This window comes from Microcaecilia unicolor, chromosome 1, assembly GCF_901765095.1.
Source record: "Microcaecilia unicolor chromosome 1, aMicUni1.1, whole genome shotgun sequence".
In the NCBI taxonomy this organism is placed as follows: domain Eukaryota; kingdom Metazoa; phylum Chordata; class Amphibia; order Gymnophiona; family Siphonopidae; genus Microcaecilia; species Microcaecilia unicolor.
Genome location: NC_044031.1, coordinates 552,477,380 through 552,487,134, shown reverse-complemented (window position 1 = coordinate 552,487,134; position 9,755 = coordinate 552,477,380). Strand labels below are relative to the sequence as shown.

The window sequence follows — 9,755 nt, the reverse complement described above, 5'->3', positions numbered from 1 at the left end:
GGTCTAATGTGAGACGGAGCTGGTGGAAGTCATGTCATAGAGTATGCAGCAACTCCACAGTGACTCCTTTGTTATCATATGGGAAATTTGAATTTTGTACTTGGAATTGGGGGGGGGGGGGGGTAGTATTTTTCTGAAATGGTGAACCCAGGGTCTGAAGTGATGTGCTATGTTCCATGTTTGATCTTTCTTTGCATTAATGTACTGCACCTAAAACTAAAATGGGTCGTATGTTTTGGAAATGTCCAAGGATTCAGTACTTCTGGAGACAGGTGTGGAAATTTTTTACCCACTTATTTGTCCGCGACCTTCCTTTTGGCCCAATCATAATGCTTTTTCAGGGAGGCTCTGCTATACAAGCTCTTTTTGAGGAGCAGAGTATATTACTGAAGAAGGCTTTTTTTGTTGGGGGAAAAAAAGCTATACTGTTGTGCTGGAGAAACAAAGTTCCCTCACAGTTCACATTCTGGCAACAACTTCTTTTTGACATGGCGTTAATGGAGAGAAGGAATACGGGCTATGTTTGGACAAGGCTTCAAAATATTTGGGAACTTTATTGGTTATCTTTTTTGGTTATTGTCAGAAGTGGGGGGAGGGGGAGGTTAAAGTTGTTTTGCCAAATGATTTTATTTAGGGTAGTTGGGTTAATATTGTAAAACATTATATGGTGCAAAATTGTGTTTATCTATGCCTTTTAGTTATGAGAAGAGACACACGGGTGTCCTGTCAATTCAGCTTCTAGTAGTTGAATGTATTTTATGCTACTTATATTGTCTGTACGTTCTTTGTGTGCTCAATGGCTGTAATGCAATTGTTTTGGCATACTTACAAGTTTTGTTCTGCATATAATTTGTGCACCTAATAATGGGCCCCTTTTACAAAGCGTTGGTACCCACACTGCCGCGTGCCAATCCGGCACTACCAGGAGACTGGCAGTAGTAGTGCCTATCCCCAATGTACACCATTTCCAGTGCATCAGATGTAAAAAACAATTTTTGCACAAGGGCTTACCTAGTGGCAATCGGGCAGTGCAGGCACACTGTCCAGTTACAGCTGCGGTAAGGGCTCCCCCGGGAAATGTTTAAAAAATGTGCAAATTGACTTTAATTCACGAGTTAATGTGCACTAAAGGGTTACTAAGCCCACTTTTTTGATGCTGCTTTTAACTCCTAACCCTTATTCACTTGTTCAGAACCCTTATTTTATCATCCTCACTTTAATATTCTCTTATCTCTTGTTTGTCCTGTTTGTCTGTCCTAATTAGATTGTAAGCTCTGTCGAGCAGGGACTGTCTCTTCATGTTCAAGTGTACAACGCTGCGTACGTCTAGTAGCGCTTTAGAAATGATAAGTAGTAGTAGTAGTAGTAAGCTGTGGTAGAACACGGCCTTAGCATGCCCTTAGATGGGTTTTCCCCATGCGCTAAGGCCATTTTCACCATAGCTGATTTTCTGTTTTTGTGTTAATGGCCATCGATGCAGGGCCTTTAAAAAATTACCACATGACACTTACCCCCATAACCCATTTTGTAGGCCGTAAGGGTTCACGACGTATTCCTACACTAACCAGTTAGTGTTTAGTAATGTGAATGCGCTGTTTAGCCCAGGAACACTCACTCTCTACCCCCTGGCATGTTCCCTCAAAAAAATGTATACATATTTTTTAGTGTGCAGTTAGCATGCACACATATGGCAGTTACAGCACGATGCCTGAGCGCATCCCATGGTATGCCCTTTTAAGCTGCGTCCAGCATGCCTTAGAGCCTAATACAGCTTAATAATCGGGCCTCTAAATTCTTTAAGATGCGCTAATGAACTGAAGATATGCTAATGAGTGCACATCCCTAACAGGTACCTGCATATTAATAGATGATGTATAAAATATAATAATAATAATAATAATAATAATAAAAAAGACAATTGTCAAGCCACCGTCTCTGGGTTGCCTCTGTGTTTACAGAAAGTTTGCCTGATGGGATTTCATTTTAGTTGTTCCTGTGTAGCTTCTCTCATTAGCTCGTTAGTGTGTAAGGCTTCAGGAACTTGTCTTCATGCTCTGTTCCAGGGCTGAAATGCTTTGGTTCCTCTGGTAAGTCTCTGAATTGGTATTAGATTTCTGTCAGTGTGATCTTGAAGCCTTCCACCATGCTCTCGACATTCAGTATGAAAGTGTCTTCATTGGAGTAGTGCTCAATTATGTTGTCATCCATATTTACTAGGATACTGATAAATAGGCAGGAAAACATCATTAATACATACTGTAGCATGCATACCAAGAGAGAACTTGACAGTTTATCAAATATCGCCTCTTAACAATGGCACACATGGCTTTGAAGAAACAGAACAAACTCTGAAGTCAATTTCCAAATATTTACCAAGATAAAATTAGGTTTTAGCTGGGCAAATCTTCCCCATTTAAAATTTGACCCTTTAACCAGTTAGGGGGCCTTTAATTAAAGCTTACGAATTAATGTGCACTATATGCTAAGGGATTCTTAACATTTAGCCACAATACTCAAAACTCCGGAACTGTACAGAACAGTGCTTGAAAAATATCGCTGGGATATTGCTGGGGCAGTGAAAGCAATACAATTCCCTAATGCTCAATGCTAATAGTATGTAAATATAGGTACACTGTTAGTGTTGAGCATTAGGGAGTTCAGGGGGAGAAGGTGACTGGCACATGTGCTTATGAGTTGTGCATCAAGCACAGCTCTTGTGCACATGCCCAGTGCAACCGAGGAGCAGGAGCCTGCAGCAAGGAGTTGAGACCGGCAGTTATGGGAGTCCCAACTTCCACCCTCCCTCCTCCTGTCCATAAGCTCCTGGTTAAAATTAAAAAAAAAAAGATACTAAAGTAAGTATGCTAAGAGGATATGGCAGAAAAAAATGCTGGTGGAAATTAAGCAGGTTTAATTGTCAAAATTTGAGACATATTTTAAGGTCAATAAAGATTGAACCAGCAATTCTGGGGAGCTGATGATAGAGATCTGTAGCAGAATTATGGAGGACTTATGATCCATGAAGAACTTTGGGAATCTTGAGGGAGGTAGGCACACCTCTAGAAGCTCCCCATTGGGCCAGATCAGGAGGACCTAAGTCACAGACATCCTAACGTTAGCTCCAAGCTGGTGTAGGGTTTGCAGCGGTGAAGGTGCCCTTGTTCTGTGCGCTGTTCTTCAAGCATCAGGGGGAACAGGAACTGGCCTCATTTTCATGCTCTTGACCTACATTAGCATGTGGTTGATTGTAGGCGATCTTGTTGTCTCCTGCAGTAGAAGCCTTTGAACATTTTACGCTGGTAAACGCGGGTGCTAGTCCAGCGCTAATGGCCTCTAGAGCCCGCATTTACTTCTGAGGGTGTGCCACTTAGTGCATGCTAAGCTTTAACATAAGGGCCCTTAAATTTGTCAAATCAAACAGACTGTATGGGGTAGATATTCAGCTGGCGGTGCTCAGCATTTTGCTGACCGGTGCTGGCTTAATGCCAGGCTATGTCTGGGCTCCGGCATTGAATATTTGGGCACAACCGGCTGGACAAAATATAGCTGGTTAAGGAGTCCTTTTACTAAAGGGTTGGTGCACAGCAACAGGCTTGCTGAGTGCCAATCCGGAACCACCGCTGGATCCCGGAGGTAGCTCCCACCCCCAGCATGTGCCATTTCCAGCACTACAAAAAACGTTTCTACCAGTGCTCCCTCCCCCCCCCCCCCCGAAATGGCCACGCGGCAAGTGGGTCACTTACCACATGGCCATTTATTTTCCTCAGAAAAAGATAGCCTTTTACTCGCTGCAGTGCCTCAGTGTGCATCAAAAACACGCACTGATGCTAGCACAGGCCTCTTTTTACCACAGCTTAGTAAAAGGACCCCTATGTGCGATATTCAGCACATAACAAGCTATGATGAACTGCATAAAGATAGGACTGTGTTTTATGCAGTCCATTTATCCTAGCTGCTTAAAAACTGAATATCAGCACTTGACCGGCTAAATGCTGACTCTGCCGTGGGAACACCCACAAAATAGCTGGTTTTGGATTAGGTGCTAACCGGGCATTTTCAGCAGCACTGCCCATTTACGAGCCACTGAATACGCCTGGTTAGCCCCGGACAAGTGATTTAAACAGCCAGAAGCCATTTCTGGCCATATAAATTGCTTTGAATATCTACCCCTATAAATTTATTTATTTATTTGTTACATTTGTACCCACATTTTCCCACCTATTCGCCTATTCCCACCTAATCCTTCAGAAAATGGAAGAAAGAACCGACTGAAAATAATAAGAAACAGCATAAGGAATGTCAAGTCAAATGCAAAGCGCTGATAAGGAAGGCTAAGAGGAACTTCGAAAAAAAGATTGCATTGGAGGCAAAAACACATAGTAAAAATATTTTTAGGTATATTAAAAGCAGGAAGCCAGCAAAATAATCAGTTGGACTGCTAGATGACCGAGGGGTAAAAGGAGCAATCAGGAAAGACAAAGCCATAGCGGAGAGATTAAATGAATTCTTTATTTCGGTCTTCATCGAGGAAGATTTGGGAGAGATACCGGTGCCAGAAATGGTATTCGAAGCTGACGAGTCGGAGAAACTGAATGAATTCTCTATAAACCTGGAGGATGTAATAGGGCAGTTCTACAAATTGAAGAGTAGCAAATCTCCTTAACTGGATGGTATTCATCCCAGAGTACTGATAGAACTGAAAAATGAATTTGCGGAGCTATTGTTAGTAATATGCAATTTATCCTTAAAATCGAGCGTGGTACTGGAAGATTGGAGGGTAGCCAATGCAATGCCGATTTTTAAAAAAGGTTCCAGAGGAGATCTGGGAAATTATAGACCAGTGAGTCTGACATCGGTGCTGGGCAAAATGGTAGAGACTATTATAAAGAACAAAATTACAGAGCATATTCAAAAGCATGGATTAATGAGACAAAGTCAACATAGATTTAGTGAAGGGAAAATCTTGCCTCACCAATCTATTACATTTCTTTGAAGGGGTGAACAAACATGTGGATAAAGGTGAACTGGTTGATATTGAGGGGCATAATTGAACGGAAACGCCTATCTCCATGGGCGTTTATCTCCGAGAACGGGGCCGTGAAGGGGCGGGCCGAACTGTATTTTCGAAAAAATGGACGTTTTTGAGCTGGGCGTTTGTTTTTTTTAGCGATAATGGAAACTAAAAACGCCCAGCTCAAAAACGTCCTAATCCGAGCCATTTGGTCATGGGAGGGGCCACGATTCGTAGTACACTCGCCCCCCTGATATGCCAGGACACCAACTGGGCACCCTACGTCAGTGCGGTGGACTTCAGAAAAAGCTCCCACATGCATAGCTCCCTTACCAAGGGTGCTGAACACCCAACCCCCTCCCCCCCCCCAAAACCCACAAATGTACAACACTACCATAGCTCTTAGGGGTGAAGGGGGCACCTACATGTGGGTACAGTGGGTTTTGGAGGCCTCCCATTTACCTGCACAAGTGTTACAGGTGGGGGGGGGGGGGATGGGCCTGGGGCCACCTGGCTGAAGTGCACTGCGGTACCCACTAAAAGTGCTCCAGGAACCTGCATACATGCAGGCCTCTAGGACTGGTTGCTGCTATATAAGCTTGGCACACCAGTTGACACCTGAAGACTAATCTCTCCGAAAACGTCCTTTATTGGAATAACCGCCTTTACTCACAGTTAACTGCAGATCAGAGGTTGTGCCCCACTGGCAACAAGTCTCCCTGGTACTGAGATGAGCAGTAGGTCAGAACTGGCAGAATGCTGTACAATGCCCTCATTCAGCCACATTCAATGGAAGAACTAAGTTGTCTAACGTGGCTAACACAGGAAAGGGAACTAAAACTGGCTTACAAAAATGGCCACTACCGCATGGACTACAACAGGAAACACAACAGGGCACACTCTGACCTAGTAGGCAGGGGGAAAAGCACCATGGGAGAAGAGCCTACCAACTACCAACATTATGAGACTGTAACACAAGCTAATGAAATCACGGAGCCCAATACCCTACACCCACCACAATGCAATGCTGATGTGACCCTGTACTGCACCCGAGAGCCACATCTGACCCAGGGAAAGGCTGTGACAGGATCGAACACATTCTGCTGTCATGGAGGTGGATACAGCATTTGAGGCTGGCTTTCAGGCTGGGAAAAAAAGTTTTTAAAGTGGGTTTTTTTGGGTGGGAGGGGGTTAGTGACCACTTGGGGAGTCTGGGGAGGTCATCCCCGATTCCCTCCAGTGGTCATCTGGGCAGTTGGGGCACTTTTTTGGGACTTGTTTGTGAAAAAAAAGGGTCCAAAAAAAGTGACCCAAAATCACGGTAAAAACGCCTTTTTTTTCGATTATCAGCTAAAGACGCCCATCTCTCCTCGGCTGATAACCACGCCCCAGTTCCGCCTCCACCACGCCCCCGTCAACTTTATTCATTTACGCGATGGAGTGCAGTTGGAAACGCCCAAATTCGGCTTTCGATTATACCGATTTGGGAGCCTTTGCGAGACAAACGTCTATCTCCCGATTTAGGTCGCACTATAGGCGTTTTTCTCTTTCGAAAATAAGATGGATTGTGTATCTGGATTTTCAGAAGGCGTTTGACAAAGTACCTCATGAAAGACTCCAGAGGAAATTGGAGAGTCATGGGATAGGAGGTAGTGTTCTATTGTGGATTAAAAAGTAGGGTTAAATGGTCAGTATTCTCAATGGAGAAGGGTAGTTAGTGGGGTTCCCCACGGGTCTGTGCTGGGACTGCTGCTTTTTAACATATCTTTGAATAACTTTGTGTCGTCAGCAAATGTAATTACCTCACTAGTTACTCCCATCTCTAGGTCATTTAAAGTCATTAAATCGCGGGAGGATTGTGAAAAATTACAAGAAGACCTTACGAGACTGGGAGACTGGGCGTCTAAATGGCAGATGACATTTAATGTGAGCAAGTGCAAAGTGATGTATGTGGGAAAGAGGAACCTGAATTATAGCTACGTCATGCAAGATTCCAGGTTAGGAGTCACCGACCAACAGGGCCGGTCTTAAGGCGAGGCGACCGAGGCGGCCGCATAGGGCCCCGCGCTCAGGGGGGCCCCGCGCAACGCGCCTAAGGTCGCCCCGCCCCGACCGCCCGAGTTCCAGTCCTCCCTCCCTCCCTCCCTCGGATGGCGTGCGATGGCAGAGTGGTGGGGGCGGTCCGCCCCGGCTGTCAGCGGGTGGGGGGTGCCCTGCACCCGCTGCTCCCACCCTGTCCTACCTTTAAAAAAAGACTGTGGAAGCGCCAGAGGGACAGGCAGCGCCTCGTGTCTGCCCTCCCTGCTACTAAAAATGTCTTCGACGTCGTCATTGGGCCTTCTCACATTGAGTCCCTTCCTTCTCTGAGGTAACTTCCAATTACCGCGAGGGTGGGCGGGACTCAATGTGAGAAGGCCCAATGACGACGTCGAAGACATTTTTAGTAGCAGGGAGGGCAGACACGAGGTGCTGCCTGTTCCTCTGGCGCTTCCAAATTCTTTTTTTAAAGCCAGTGAGGGTGGTGGGGACCGGAGAACAAAGCTAGTAGGTAGGTTGGGGGGAGGACTCAGATGGGAGAAGGGTGTGTGGGGTGGGGGTTCTCAGGTGGGGGGAAGGGTGGGGAGGGGGTTCTCAAATGGGAAGGAGACTACTACTTAACATTTCTAAAGCTGAGGTGGGGAGGGGGTTCACGGATGGGAGAAGGGGGTGGGGAGGGGGTTCTTGGATGGTTAAAGGGGACGGGTGGGGAGGGGACTGGGGTTCTTGGATGGGAGAAGGGGACCGAGGTGGGGAGGGGGTTCATGGGTGGGGAGGGGGTTCTTGGATGGTTAAAGGGGACGGGTGAGGAGGGGACTGGGGTTCTTGGATGGGAGAAGGGGACTGAGGAGGGAGTTCTCGGATGTGAGAAGGGGACGGGTGGGGAGGGGACTGGGGTTCTTGGATGGGAGAAGGTGACCAAGGTGGGGAGGGGGTTCACGGATGGGAGAAGGGGCTGGGGAGGGGGTTCTTGGATGGTTAAAGGGGACGGGTGGGGAGGGGACTGGGGTTCTTGGATGGGAGAAGGGGACTGGGGAGGGGCTTCTCGGATGGGAGAAGGGGGCAGGCACTGGGGTCTGAGAAGTGGCCATATGGGAAAATGGGGGCCATGCCTGGGGCTGGTGGGAAAATGGGGCATGCGTGGGTCAGGTGGGAGAATGGTTCTGAAAAGGGGGCCCTAATACAAGGCATGTGGATGAAGGGGGCTGGAACTGGGGGCTGAAAAGGAGGGTAGGTGGGATAAGGGGGCTAGTACTGGGACTGGAGGCTGAAAACGGGATAGGGAGAAGTGGCTGGGGGGCTGAAGCTCGGGACTGGTGGGAGAAAAGGGCTGGGGCTGAAATGGGGGACTGGTGGGATAGTGGGGCTGGAACTGGGGACTGAAAAAGGGGCGGAGAGAGGGGCAGATCCTGGATGGGGTAGCGAGAGGGAGGGCAAACCCCGGATGGATGGGAGAGGGAGGTCAAATTGTGGATTGAAGGGGCAGAGAGAAAGGGCAGACAGTGGATGGCAGGGATAGAAAGGGCAGACAGTGAATGGATGGGGGAGAGAGAGAGGGCAGACAGGGGCAGATGGTGGATGGATCATGGAAGGGGCAGAGATAGAGGGCAGATGTGGATGGAAGGAGCAGGGAGAGAGGGCAGACATTGGATGGAGGGGACAGCAGAGAGGTCAGACACTGGATGACAGATGCTGGATGGAAGGAAGACAGTGAAAAGAAGATGAGGAAAGCAGAAACCAGAGACAACAAACTGTAAATAAAATATATATTTTTATTTTTTTGCTTTAGGATATAGTATTGTAGCTGTGTTAATAAATGTTTATTGGACTAATTTTAATACATTTCGACTTAACTTTCAGAGAAGAAAACCCCCTTCCTCAGGTCAGGATAGGATACTGTAACAGTACTATACTATATTGACCTGAGGAAGGATGGTTTGGCCTCTGGAAGCCAAATGTATTAGTCCAATAAAATGCGATTATTTTATTTTCTGTATTTGTTTTATTTCTATTTGTTAATTTGTAAAGTGGTGATTGGTATTTGTTAGTTTTTTCAAATTTACATCTGCTGTCTTTATATTTTGCACAGTACTAGGGGTCATTTTCTGTTTCTGTGGTGTTGAATTGTATGCAGAGTCTGGCATCTTGGGGGTTCAGTTTAATTTTTGTCTAAATAGAAAGTTTAAATATTACTACTTATTCTATAGTGGATTAGGGTGTATCTGTGTTTGTGAAAAAGACATGGCTTTCAGTTGGCATTGACTGTGCAGGATCGACGATCTGTACTATTCTGTCAGGTTTCATTTTACAATAGGTGAATTGATGTTCTAGTGCTCACTGTAGTGTTTTAAGATGTTTTCCTTTTCTTTGTGTGATTCTTAGAAATGACTGCTTATGGTATGGTAGAATTGCTCAATAGGTCCTAGAGTGTTTTGTATTCTCGGCATACCTAGTACTGGATTTTGGAGAGGGTGTTAAAAAATGACCGGGAGGGAGGGGGGCCTTGGAGCTGGGAGCCCTAGGGGGGGACGCCCTGGAGCTGGGGGCCTTGGAGCTCAGAGGGAGCAGCCCGGGAACTCAGAGGGAGGGGTAGCCGGCCCTGGAGCTAGGGTGGGGGCGGAGTTAGGTGGGGGCAGGGCTAGGGTGGGGCCCCATCAAATTGGTCTGCATAGGGCCCCGCACTTGCTAAGACTGGCCCTGCCGACCA

General features: G+C 46.7%; 1 protein-coding gene across 1 annotated transcript in view; it reads right to left on the bottom strand.

The window, feature by feature from the left end:
• Positions 1–1,882: 1,882 nt before the first annotated feature.
• GRHL2 (grainyhead like transcription factor 2) overlaps positions 1,883–9,755 on the bottom strand; it is a 296,136-nt gene continuing 288,263 nt past the window's right edge. The window contains exon 16 of the mRNA XM_030217442.1: positions 1,883–2,221. Within this exon, the coding sequence (XP_030073302.1) occupies positions 2,107–2,221 (115 nt within the window). The 3' untranslated portion in view covers positions 1,883–2,106. The remainder of the gene's footprint in view (positions 2,222–9,755) is intronic.